At 42.7% G+C, this 14569-nt stretch overlaps 1 protein-coding gene across 1 annotated transcript in view; it reads left to right on the forward strand.

Annotated features, from left to right (window-relative positions):
- The window catches only part of LOC128277462 (uncharacterized), a 47683-nt gene extending 39757 nt beyond the window's left edge, over window positions 1–7926 (forward strand). The window contains exons 9-10 of the mRNA XM_053015917.1: window positions 2743–2842; window positions 6031–7926. Coding sequence (XP_052871877.1) covers window positions 2743–2842; window positions 6031–7275 — 1345 coding nt within the window. The 3' untranslated portion in view covers window positions 7276–7926. The remainder of the gene's footprint in view (window positions 1–2742; window positions 2843–6030) is intronic.
- The last annotated feature ends 6643 nt before the right edge of the window (window positions 7927–14569 follow it).

Consider the following 14569-nt stretch of genomic DNA (forward strand, 5'->3'; position numbering starts at 1 on the left):
TTGTAACGTCCCAGCCTCTGTACGGTTTGTAACTGAGGCCGCATGGCCGCTAATCAAACGGTAGATAATTTTCTCGAAACGGCTTGTCACCTTTGTCCACTATTCATTAAATTATTCGGGGAATTATTCTTTTTTAAATACTCTGATTGAGGGCCATAGTTTTGGTTTTTTTTCAGTTGGAACGTGGTCTAGGGTGCTCTCGTCGTACGAAAAGTAAATGTTAACATGATATCTGGCGTGACGGTCTTTGCCACGCTTGCATTGGAAATCCATCCCCCGAGAGTGACATTTTGATATACAAGCATACCGTTGGTCCTAAAAGCCGTACTTACTTAATGAAAACGTGAATAAGAAAAGAAGCCTAAAAATGCTGTTGAATTGGATCCCGCTTCCAAATGGGATGCTGCCGTCTGCCTTGGGAAGCACGTGGCGTTGAGGGGAGGCAAAGTGTTGTCCGCCCGAAAATTAACCTTCCTTACTGACCAAGGTAGCGAATTAGTGTCAATTATGTTTGGTCGCTTCCTGAGAGAGTCGCTACAGGGTTGTTTCCAGAAATTCATACGATTCATCGCATTCTTGTAGGAATCCCGCAAGGATGCAACGAGGGCAGGCAGCTTGTCGCCGGATTTTATTCACCTAGCCCTGATGGCTTATGCTTGGCTGGCTGGCTGGCTGGTGAAGTTGGCGTTAGTGCTCCCGTCGTGAGGCATCGGAAATGCTCGTCTGATTAGGTATTCCGAAGCAGATTTGAGATTTTCAGCACTGCATAATCCGATGAAAATCGTACTCCAGTCCGCTTCGTAGTTAAAAGGCCTGCACACGGCGGCGTCCACGGCGATGATGGACAGATCTGCCGTATCTGGATAAAAGAAGCAACAGGAGCATACATTTATGAATGGTGGGACTTTTGCTCTCTTTCGACAGCTTTGGCTCCGGTCCGGCACGAGGGGTTTACGTGGCGTGTAGAGCACCAGGGGCATTGTAAGCCTCGTGTGGAATCTACATGAAAATGTAACGTTCACATCCCGATAGCACGTTGCAATCGCAACTTGAGATGTCTTTCGTGTAGCGAAAACACATTTCGATGCTTCTTCGAGCTCTCTCTCTCTGTGCCGCAGACATATGAAGCGATCAAACCGAATACTAGCCATGAAGCGGACACAATCCGCATCCGTTCCACGGTTCACGGTAGGAGCATTTTTGCCCACCACCTTTGTTTCCGCAGTTGAAGTGAAGGTTAAAGGATTTCGTGTGTTTCGCCGGAAGCGTGGCGGCGCTTTCCGGCAAACTCTATTACTCCCAACCCATCCGCATCTCTCGGAGTGCCTCGAGAGATGGGGGGTGTCCTACCTTTATTTCTGCCCAGATTGGAAAAGGGTACTTAACATTACCGAACGCGCTGGCCCAAACCGCATGGACTCATAATGATTTGATGATGGCCTTCCGAAAAACGGCCATAACTGTCAAGACCGCAGGTAGCAGGCACTAGGCGTGGCGTAAGAAATGAAGCAAAGCAAAAGGTATGATATTTTTTAGAACAAATAAAATATTTAAAGCCGTCCGATGTTGGCCGACGTTTTAACTTCGACGACTTTCGTGGACCGCTCAATAAAGGCAGTGTGGCAGTGGCATGAAGGGAAGTGGCGTAAAAGTATCGAAACCTGGCAGCCTTCTTTTTCTCCACTTTCTGTCGTTTCCATTTGTCCACTTCGCCTTGTACTTGCTTAGGTGTGGTGGGCACTGGGCCCAACCGAAAACCCTTTGCAAATACGCATTTCGTATCACTACCCTCTCCGGATCCTCCGGTCCGCAACGCACCGCACGGCTCAGATCATCCGGCTCGCTTCCCGAAACAAGTCTCTTTTCGAAATGTCACATCAACATCGTCGACCCAGATCGCAGCTAAAAAGACAACGCCCGAACGTCTCAATTGACGGACGCACGGGACCGCACTGTAGGTCCTGTGTAGGGTACTACATGGGGAACATGGGCGGCTGACCGTTTGGTAGAAATTGAATAAATTTTTGACCTAAATATAAAACCGTACCAGCCTCGGTCCCGGGTGTGCGAGATGATGTTCCTTCGATTAACCCTCTTCATAAAATTATGACCACTTATCCGCGTTTTGTCGACAGCCTTCGACGGGTTTTCGGTACGCATTGCATGACGGAGACCAGACATCAGGAGGCGGACTCGCCGGAACTCGCCGATAGGCTACCCAAGATGCCTGCCTTTCACTCTGCTGGTTTACGATGATCTCTACATTCAGCGAAAGGGTATCAGAAAGATATTGAAGTTATAAGGTATCCATATACCGCACGATACCGGAACCCGTCAATCGTACTTTTGCTTGTCAATTTGAACAGGCAGCGCGTCCACCACGTACACGTTTCGACGAAACCATGGCTGCCGGGTGCGTTCGTCTGCGTGAGATGATGGAGCGGCAGTCAGAGCCTGCAGAATCTGCTGGATCTTGATTTATCGGCGCTGGAATTTCTAATAACATGCCCGCTCGAAGCAACTGTCCAGCGATGGATGGTCAACGCTCTGTTTCTAGCACTTTCTGTAAATTTTGCTATTTAATTGTGCGATGTGCGATATACGAGTGTGCGTATATCTGCAAATATGAACGATAATAATGTATTCAATCCAAGGTCGGATATTTGTTGGTTCGGAAATGGAAGCGGCATTTTTTTAAATCGAAACATGAATCATATTTCGCTTTCTCTTGTTTTCTTGCAGGTTCTTCTATTTGTATCATTTCTCATTCTATGCTTACCACTATCGATTCAACGGACAATATAGCAGTTTGGCGCTGGTTACCTCCTGGTTATTTATTCAGGTGAGTGTATATGTTCGTGTTTCATGTTTTAAATGTTCGCGTTCTTCAAGAAATTCACACGTGGGATAAATAGTACAGATGGTTAAATACATGTAGCGACCTTGTCATAAGGATATCAAATAGTCGAGCAGCACCATCGAGCAGCACGGTCGAGCAGCTTCGTCGAGCAGCGTTAAAAAATAATATCAAGTATTCATCGACCGTGCATTCTCCATGCAATCGAAGATTATTCAAAGTAGTTCATGTGTGACATTCAACGCATTCAGAAGTACAATTTTTTATCTCCCGATCACAAATATAAATATTAGGAAATTACTAGATTTCTACATACACGATTACAATTGTTAATTAGTTTTTGTTGTTATGTTGAAGCCATTGTAACGTGAGTTTTAAAGACCTATCAACTTACTATCAAATTCGGTCTTGTTAGGCTAAACGCAGATGAATGAATCGTGTCCCTTTTGTTTACCAATCAATTTGCTAATGGAAGGCCACACTGGCACTGGTTTTGCTAATGAACTGGTCTTTCGGATGGGAGTGTACTAGTTGAGCTCTGCACGTGCAAAATATGTCCACAGCACGTGCATTTCGGTTTGACCGAGATGCCCCGGTTAGGTTAGAAACACGAAGCATTATTCCGCATCGGAGGCTGTCCGTCAGTAACAGACCTACATCTTACGAACCGTTTCATAATGTGTGTAATCATTCACCCGCTATGCAGTTGAATACTTGTGGCAGCTTTATGGGTCACGTGGGAGAATAGTCACGCATGTCACGTGAAGAAGAAACGCGTTCGGATTGTCATTGCCATGTGCTCTGCGGCAATTGAACTTGCCGAAGAACTGACTACCGAACCTTGTACTTATAACTGTATTTCGTGGCCAATTTCACGCCACATAGAGGATTGCGTCAACTTTAACTGAGATTATCTTCATTAATACAATCGCTGTGCGAGTTTGGCAGCTGGATTGGCTTTTCTATCAAATCTTTCGATCGTATTGAACCGCTTGTGGTTGCAATGGAGACGCCTGGTGGTTTGGTGTTTAGTTAATTGCTATCACCGAGCGCGACCTGAGTCTAGCAATAAAATTGAAACGTCACTCACTAGTTGTAACTGTACAAATCTTGACATTTCCTAATATTTATATTTGTGATTGGGAGATAAAAAATTGTATGTCCGGATTCGTTGAGAGTCACCAATAAACTACTTTGAATAATCTTCGATTGCACGGAGAATGCACGGTCGATGAATACTTGATATTATTTTTTAACGCTGCCCGATGAAGCTGCTCGACCGTGCTGCTCGATGGTGCTGCTCGACTATTTGATATTTTTATGACGAGGTCGCTACATAACTAACAAAAAGTTAAATTGTATTTCCTTAAAACTTTAGTCCTAACATCAAGTCAAGAAAATACCGAGTGCTATGCTGGATATGATTAAATTGTAAATTTGCAATTGCCTTAAGTTTTTGCTGTCTGAAACTTTTTTTTTCAATTACTGGTTTGTGTTAATTTATATTGGTGTATATTGGATGAGTCTTAAAGGGTGAAATTGCCAATTTGTCATTTTATTGTAGCTTTATGGTCTACTTAGAAATTTAAATTATAAATACTTTCGAAAAATGAAACATTTCTTCGAAACATATTTGTTTTATTGTAGTTAAACTTTTACCATGACCAGCCAGTGGGAAGTCATTCAAAACAACTTTATCAGCCACCACCATCATTTGTATTTTCTACATAACTAATTGACAAAACTTTCTAACAAATTCTGGTCATTTCGGTCTTATTGCTCAGATCGTTTTTAAGGCCTGTACCTGTAAGTGCGCCCCAGGCTGATCCGAACGCAACGGGGTGGTACGCCCTAGGTCGCCAGTGTAATTGAAACACTGTCAGGGTTTGCTAATTGATGGAAGTACCATAGTCCTAGTTTCGTCCTACAGTCACGGCACGATTAAATATTTATAGTTGGAAGTTACCGATCTGTTCGGTTTCTCGGCAACAGCAGTGCGTCGCGATGTTTAGAAAGTTGTCTCGTGACTTCCGTTGGCAGTAGGGCAATGGTCTGGCTACTGCAGCCCGAAGCACGCCACAGCTATGCGACAGGAGCCGTATTCCATTTTGGCTGACCGCTTATCATCCATAAATGTTATCGAGAAGCGGCTTGAAATTCCATCAAACGTAGGTCATCTAAATTCAACGTCCGAATCGACCAGCCCAGTGGCTAGCAGTTGCTGCATAATTTGCTGCCCTAATCCAATTAATTTCAAACTGATCCATACAGTTTATATCAAAAGTTTATCACGGTCGGCGAATTATTGTGGTTATATTATTTATTTATTTATTTTTCTACCACGGAACGGGCTGTGCCGTATTTAACGGTTGTGTTTGTTGCATGAACAAAGGAGAAACAGTGTCGTGTCCACTTCGTTCGCTGTATAAAAATTTATGTTCACGCCCGGTTGGTGAAGCATGGCATCATTAATCATACGGTAAACTAATAATATGAGTTGAAGCCCTCAACTCGTCCTCGATTACTAGCTAGTAGCAGAAACTTACTTCTTGAGCGCCGGCGACTGACATAATCCGTTCTTGTTTGTCTTGTATTGGGAGTCGTTGTCAGAGTGATGGCGCTTCCCGCACGCCAAGATAAGGCTACGAAGCTTAAGTGGTTGGCGGATCGCCGAGTTTGAGGTGATAATTCGCTCAATTCCCCTCCTGTCCTGCGGGAGAGTGCAAAGCGCATTGCACGGTGGGTCGATGTGCAACAACGAGCTAAACGCCGCGAGCATAGCATCTCGCTAATGCTATTTATAAACGTTATGGATAGCTCCGATCCAATTATAAAACAATACATCATCAGGTGGCTAATAATCCAACGGCGTGGAAGAGGATTAAAAATTGTTCGCCTTGTTCACTGGCCTTAGTCAAGGGTGGCCAAGGTACCAACCGTTTTTATATTCGATAGAGAGTAAATGTTAGTTGCACTTAAAGAAACTTATCTCTATGAAAGCTATGGGACAATGAAGCGAAAAAGCTATCCCATTTCACCGAACATGTTCAACAAACTTCGCTATATGGTTCTACCATTACTACTTGTATAATATCTGATCATGTGATATTCTTTTGTGGGACTTTAGATAATATAAGTAAATTTATATATTCTTTCCTTTTTTGCAATTGTAGCATTCGATGATCTACTTCTTCCATCACTACGAGCTGCCCGTCATTATACAGCAAGCGCAGCTGCAGCAAATTCTGATCCAAACGCGCAACGAACAGGCCCAGCAAGCGCCGTTTCAGCAGCGTGGCCAACAGCCATCGCAGCACCACCACCGCGGACAATCCGCCCCGCAACCGGGTACGAATCGGCGGCCACCGATTCATCAGCCGCCCCATCAGCAACAGCGTCCTCCGGCACCGAACTACGGTGTGCAAAATTTGTTCCGCATCTTGCGCCGTCAAAATGACAACAACAACAACATCGGGGACATTCTTAATCGCATCCCGCGCTACAGCTTGCAGACACTGAACGTCGGCAGCCACAATGTCGTGAACAACATCAACGTCTTCAACGCGTCGCTGCGCGATGTGGCACGCAACTCGATTCAGTTTCTGCGCGCCAACTTGAGCGTCGGCATGACGCTGCTGGGCAATGCCGGGAACATCTACAACAATAATAACAACAACAATCCGGATAATCCCAACAACAACAATAACAACAACTATCCAACGCTGTACGGGCATCTTCATAACTTAGTTTTCGAGATACAGCATCGCGTCGGCATGACGGCCGCCGTGGCGGCCAATAATCACAGCCCAACGCTCGAGGACGCACCGCCGAGCGAAGGACCGAGAGAGCGCGATACGGATAGTGATCGCGGCGGTGTACCACCCGTGCCACCGCTGATGTCCGGTGATCGGCGCAGCAACTACCAGCGCAACTACGAAGAGAACAATTTCATTTTTCCCGAGGCGGTACTTACGCAGTCACAACCACAGTCACCGCAACCACCGGTGACTGGCCAGCGCCAACAAGACCCAGCGGCTGAGTGGGTCCCGGAAGGGACGATCGACGATCGACCAAAGCATGCCAGCAGTGACAGCAGCTCCAAACTGACGCCGGACGTCAGTGAAGGTAAAGTATTGTTGCTGACGAGTACGGTGCAGGAGCCGCAACTGGGGCCAGCCGGTAGTGACCCTCCGGCTGTGCGTCGCGACTGGTCCGGCGACGCAAGCGATGCCATTAGTCAACCACAACACACTGGCCATAGGGACCAGCGTGATTCGAGTGATAGTCACCCCGGTTCTAGGCTGGCGGAGGAACACTCCGAACTGGAATCGAGCGTTCGACGGCGGATCGGGCAGGGTAGCAGGCCCCCGGTGCCATTTGATGATAGTGAATCCTTGACGCGGAACATTTCGCAGTAAAATGGTGCATGACGAGCATGATGATCGAGCCGATGCGAGTGACCAACGGTGTGATGTATTTCTTTATGTTTCTGGTGTATTTTTGTTAGTTCGCGTTAAATATATTTTTATCATGATCCCCAGTAATGGGTCTTGTTACGTGCGTATGTAACACATAATTTATGAACCTGAACCTGTTGTTGAACATGATTTGCAAGGAAGAGCAACGTAGCGTAGCGTTGTGTACGGCTCTTCTAAACCGAAACAAATCAAAACTAAGACGAAAAGAGAAACCAGACGCAAGAAAGCATGGAAATTCCAAAACTATTTGTAAATAGTCTACGAAGAATGTTGTACAATTTGATTGGAATCATTATTTCTATTGGTTTTGACAAAACGGATGCCCAGCGAAATGTGCTTTAATCGTTGTTTGGCGAGCCCATACACGGTTCTCTCGGTTGCGACAAATAAGCATAAGGAAAGGACATTTTCTTCGATGGGTCAATGTATTGTGTTCATAGAAAACCATTCTTTGTGCTTCGTTGCGCTGTGTTTTGTTGTTTTGGGTTTGTTCCATTAAAGATCGCTCTTAAGTTCCAGTACGCAGGCCAGACTGTTCTTTTTCAAAGACTTACCATGTTTGGCAACGTGTGGACAGAAGAAAACAAAATAAAGACGAAAATAGCAAAACAGTTCGTATATGTTTGATCTTATAAACCGAAAATGAAACCAGATTCGAATCTATTTGGTTGTGAAGTTGAAAGGAGCAAGTGATGCCAATTAGTACTTTAAAAAGTTACTTGAATTTGACATGGCATCTGCTTAAATCAGTCTTAAAGCTGAAAGAAATCCGCGGATCTTGTGCATTCAATTTCATTGCCAGTTCATATTTTATTTGACATTGTTTAAACTTGTTGTTATGTTTTGTTGTTGTTGCTATCTTTAATATCAGCGGCACAGCCGTTTGTATAAAAATTGATAAATTAACGAGAGAAGTTAACATGTGGCATATCTTTTTATGCGGCATCCTTTTCATTTACAGCTTAAGTATAAATGACCCTGCGAAGTGCCTAGAGTATGAGAAACGGGTTTGTTATTTGTTGGACAACAGCTTAATAGATGATATTCCTGCACATGGGGGATTTTTGTCTGTATTGTTCTTAACATTTCCTCGATGTAAGCTGATTAGTCGTCAGGTGTTTCAGCATACGTTCGATCTACATTTTTCATCGACAGGCCTGAAGAGGTTTCACTATTTCAAAAATTATCGAAAGCTATTGCATAACAAGGCAGGACAATTACGTCTTCTTGGCCTAAAAGTAGTAGATACAAATAATATTTGGGAGACTGAACGCTTAGCAGTATTGATTGCGCTCCAGTACAAAAGATTATTTTAAAAACACAATGCAAATGAAAGACGAATGATTTCGTAACTGCGCTAGTGACTGCATTCGTTTTTTACATTCATCTTTCCGTGCGAAAACAAACACTTAAGTTACTAGGATAAAATTTAACCTACTTCAGAGTGCCATTTTTGTTTATTACTAGTTACTATTGATCAATAAATCATCTATATCAGACAAAATGATGACAAAAAAAACCGAAATATTCAGAAAATATGACAAGAACTGTAGAATAGGTAGAGTAAGGATTGGTGAATTGTGCAAAAAAGACAGGTAAGTAAAGCAACTTCGTACGATACGATTTAAGGAAAAATTTCCGAGAAATCTTTTATGGCTGTGTCGATACTGTTGATCCGGAAGTCCGATAGATGTTTCATGCTGTTGCGGATTTGTTTTTCGGCTTTGCTTGTCGTAAAAACCGACCTCAGATTACTCTATGCAATGTAAAGTGCTCTTTGTCTCGAAAATTTGTATATCAAAGGTTTCAAAAGATTTTAATTATTGTTAATCTTAAAAATATGTTTTAAAACCAATCATTTAGCCATTTTGTCGTACAAACACAGGTTTTCTGTAGTCGCCGTACTCTCATTTTGAAAATTAACCATTTAAAGCGTTAACCATTTTTGTGGAACTTACCTCTTCAACTACCTAAAAAAGCCGAATTTTTACTGGAAACAATAGATAAACACGGCTATCTTATCATAGAGTGGTAATATGTAAAAGTATGAATAATAGCAAATTCTGTAATTAGTAAATAACATTTTGCTATTGAAGACATAACTTCATACAAAATACTTGTATGTATGCGCGTACCGTTAAATAAGGTTTTTAATTTTGTTACAAAGCATGATTTTACTGTGAATGAATTTAGAAAATTAATTTACAGTATGCGTACCAACGCATTTCCACCGACTGGAATTGCTTTCATCCAAATGTTAGCCCAAATCAACGAACTACCATTTTGAACTGTCGATAGTCCTTTCATAGACTGTGCATTCTCCCCTGGAGTATTTATTGATTTTGATTTCATAAGAGTGGCACTTACTCTCCTAGTGGCCGTTCCTGGTCGACTGTTGTTTTATGCCATGTTTATGTCAGAACCATGTTTTATGTCAGAACAAGAAAAAGAAGTCCATTACAAGTAGATTTAGTTGTCAACACAACAAGAACCGCAATGGCGAGCGTCCTTACATGGCCAAGCTTCAGCGTTCACAGCATGCAAAGCGGTCCGCTTGCATCTTGGTGATGGTTGCCGATACAACGAAAGGTCTTTGAAAGGTTGCTTGGGCAACAGCATGCGACAATCATCGGCAGGGCGAACGCAAAGACCCTACTTAATCGTGTTTTGTTGCCTCTGTTTGCGTCGTTGTTGAAAATTGTGTTTTGCTTGATGGAAAAGTCCCATTCGGTCACAGCGGTCGTCGAAAGTGTATCGTCTCACCTTCACCTTCGTGCACCCCGCCGGTTAAGTCCTGCTATTATGGTCTCCGTGGTGGGGGCGCATTATAAATATCGGAAAGAATGCAAGATTCAGACATCAGTCCCGCCGCTACTCGATGACGATCACCAAGTGCAGCATTGGCTGTTAGGAAACGAAGGCGATTTGAGCGCTCACAGCTGCAACCTACCTTTGGCGGACTTATATTTAATTGGCCAACAGCAACAGGACGACATTAGTTTCCACTTGGTAAGCAGTCACAGCGAGTCCCAAATGCAAATTTTCAAGTTTAAAACGCTGTTTCGATATTTGTCTCGTCCACGGGATGATCCCAAACAATAGCGTCGACGCTACGACACAAGCATCGTGAGAGTGAAAAATAGCTGCCAAAGGTCACCAAACAACGGTAAGTGATGATAATACAAGTTTTACTTGGTTATTAAATAAATATACGAATAAAGGGTACAAAAAATTTACCAAAAATGCAGATGCGATCAACCGCCCTAGTGGTCCTGAAACTCGCTCTAGTCCTGCTCCTTGGTCGAGTTCTGAACGCCCAAAAAGAAAACGGTAAGTGGTGGGTCTAACTATATCTGCTCCGTAACCATTGCCATCGGGTGTCTTCCGTAGTAAATGGAGAGAGGAAAATAAATTTTCCGCCCAGGCACAATCACGGGGCTTTAATATCGCTGGGAAAAAGGGCTAATGTAAAACTCTGAATTTATGGCCTCACTTAATGTGAGGTCCGCCTTGTCAGGTGTTTGGTCGGGATCGTGGTTAGGTGGTTGTTGGTTTGCCGTCGGTTGTGGATTCAGCTCCATCGAATGTTGCCAACGGAATTGGGTAAGTTCTTGGGCCATCGTTCCAGAGTTCGTAAAGGTATGTCTTGGTTTTCAGCACATTCAACAACATTGCATTAGCTGTGAGTATTCTATTAGCGGTGAGTACTATAAATTGAGTATTATGAATTATCTTTAAAGAATGATAGTTTTTTAACCACCAATACGTTAGTAGTATAAACTAGACGTTCATAATCTAAATAGTAATGTTAAACATCAGTTAGCAGCTTCTATTCTCGTTGTGTTTCAATGTTACATGTGACGGCTTGATGGAAAACGCTTCATATCTATTAGCCATGCTTTCGACTAAACTGTTTCCACGTTGGTGGAAAAGATTTTGTTAATTTTTCTTTTCGTCCTACTCGTTTGCTGCCCCCCTGTCCGTGCCATCGGTCAACGGTAGGTTTCCACCAAGGCCCCACTCGAGTGTATGTGCCGCCCTTGCACCGGCATCGAGGACGCCAACGTCATCCCGCAGGAGCTAACATCCTTCGCCGATGAGGGCACGCTTACGGGCTACTTCCAAAAGTCACACTACAAGTCTACCGAATAACTTCTCGCCAAACGTCAAACGCCAAGCGTATCCTCCGATACGGATGGAACACGGATTCAAGTGTCGTTATTTTTGTTGGTTTTTGTCCTAAACGCTTCTCTCGACCGGGACACCCGCCATAAAAGGGTAACTGTGTTCAATTGTGTGCAGCATTCGTCCGAGAATCTGTTGCTGTAAGAGCTATGGGAAACTTTCACGCCGTCACCTTCCTCCCGGTGGTCGGTCGTTAGTGTTGTTTTAACAAATTGTGTCAATAAAGTCGAATCGAATGATCGTTGGATCGGAAATGGTCTATTGAGAGGTCGCTGTGATTGAGTTGAACGGTGGAGAGGTTTCTCTGTGTCCAGTGGGCTGCTGGACCATCGGACACTTAATTCCTAAACCGTTTCGAGTAATTTTCACTCTTTTCGGGCGTTGGGAGCGTCAAGACAGAATACTACAGGAGACTGTATAATAAAACGATCTGGCAGGATAGAGTGTAATGGAACGTTGTTTGTGGTTCTAGCATCCCTACGTGCCACGATGTTGTTCAAGGTCGCCGACCAGGAGTCAGGGTCCAGCGGTAATCGAAAGGATAACTTTAAATTGACGCTGTTTTCAGGATGAAGGGGCTAAAGTCAAGAACTTCCTAGATGTAATCAAAAATTTGAAAATTCTTGAATAGTAACAAGATGGAAAATAGTGTTTAGCACATTCAATAAAATTCAACTGACATGGAATAATGAAACAAACGCTAAAGTTTACTGCAGTCAGGTCCCTGGTCATAAAATTCATTCAAAGTGGCAACGTCAGTGTTAATTTAAAGTAAAAAAAAATGGTTGAAAGGTGGTTGGATTAAAAATTGGACAATGGATTGCTTCATACTCAAAGAGTCAACATTTTTTGTGTCACAAACACGACAGAATACGAATTAAAAACCATAATTGCGTTCTGTGTTGTTTTGGTCCGGATTGTGAGCCGAAAAATGGTGTCAACATTGTGCTGAAAGATTGCAGTGTTAACTATAGCACCTTGTCGAATTGGGAGATATTGGACAAAAACCTGAAGTAAAGCGTTGGGAAATAGGCAAAACAAAATTTAACCTTTTAAAAATTCTTAAGGCAAATAAAAGGAACGAGTTTGATAAAATAGGATTTATCAAACTCAGATGAAGAAAACCAGTCTTGCCCTTTAACCCTTAGGGCGTAATTTAGTGTTCCAGGTCATCATACAATATGCGATAAAACTTAGGATGAAACTAACCAAAAATGTCCTGGATCAAACTAACACTCGTCAGGACACTCTTACTTCAAACTGGATGATTTTGGGATGATCGACGCATTTTCTCACTTCATGAATCATTTAGATGACTGGTTCTGACTGCTTAAATACAATTAATATATAGTTTTGCATCAGTATTTGACAGTAAATGAAACAAGTTTCGAAACAGAAACATTCGTTTCCGTCAAGACTGTGAACCGCGTTACGTAACAATAGCATCAATGATAAAGTAACCCAAAACACACTTCCTACATTGTACAGATCTGGGGTGCCATTGCTGACATTTCGAGATAGTGTTAAGAATTAGAACTCTTTTCCGTAACGTAAGTCGTAACAAGTCGAGGATAAGTTATGATAAAAAAGATCCCTTGAATTACAATTCATAAATTGTACACCCCAGAAATATATGCAAATAAGAATTACTCTTGTCAGACATATTTTATTGTGTTAGCAATAGCTTTTTTATGTGATGTAGGTGACTAGTCGGTGTAGCTTTTAATTGCTACAGAAACACTACAACCGTGTTTCCAAGTACGCCACACCAAAAGCTCTGTTGATTAAAATATCGTAAATTTTGTTTTATTCTTATAAACGAAACAAACAACTATTAATTCGTTTATAAAAATGCAACAAAAATTCTTTACATCTACAAATGTTTTGGTAGATTAATTTCAAGAGCTAAATTGGTGGTGAATGTTGGCAGCTATGATTTGGAATGATCTGTAGAGTATCCTGCATTTTTAATTAATTTTTATATTATTGATCTATTTATATTCGATAAATGGATACGTTGTGACAGAAGGTGTTTGATTGTAAAGCACATACTTATCTCAATTGTAACAGGAGTTATAAAATCGATCACTAACCTTGATAATTTGTCTTAATTTTCTTTCAATTGGAAACGAAGATTATCAGTTATTGAAAAGCATTATTCTCTCACCATTATTTCATATTCATTTATTATTTTCTTTGTAAGGCCGTCATCAAACTAGTAGCTACACTAACTTACGGGGTTGTTTTTAAAACTTTTCATGTTTTTATTTTTTTCCTTAATCTTTGCGGAACACTTTGCGGAACGTTTTGATAAAATGTTGTGCACTCATGACGTTTGGAGCACCTCTCAAATAAGGACACGGTGTCGAAATACAAAACAGTGAAATTCAATAAACTAAACCAAGTCCCCCTAGACATAAAACAACCCTTGTATGAAGGACAGAACTAGGGCCGCGCGCGTTCAGTTCACAACTAATGCCGGGAGTTTCGCCCTCGGGAGTTTTCTCCAGCAGAAACGTCGTCTACACTTTGCCTACGAAAAACCGGACCGGGGGGGGGGGGGGGGCGCTTTCGTTAAGCTGAAATCAATAATCGATAAAAATAACTGTTCACACTACATCACTTCTGAACGAGCACTTTATCGTCACGATACACTGCAATCAATCTCCGGTGGGGACCCATTTCACCCATTTTAACCGCACTATCATCGCCGCCACCGTCACAGGCCCTGCCCGCCGCCTCGTGCTAAATAATAACAGCCCTGCGATCATGATAAGCAAGGCGTGATAAAATCATAATACAAGCTCAACCCCTAATGTGGCCCTCTAATGCTAACAAACTTGCACTCGCACATGCCGTTTCGTCTGCATGCCATTTGCGGCGTTCCGTTAATCGCACGACGCACACTACACATCACGGAACCGCGGTTTTCATCGGGGCCCGTGTCACGCTGGACAACACTAGTCAACTACGTGTATTCTCAAGCAATAACAACATAAATAGTGTGTTAGTAACCCAAGAATACGCGTGGCCAACCAAGTTTATACGT

Source organism: Anopheles cruzii, chromosome 2 (assembly GCF_943734635.1).
Source record: "Anopheles cruzii chromosome 2, idAnoCruzAS_RS32_06, whole genome shotgun sequence".
NCBI classification, from domain to species: domain Eukaryota; kingdom Metazoa; phylum Arthropoda; class Insecta; order Diptera; family Culicidae; genus Anopheles; species Anopheles cruzii.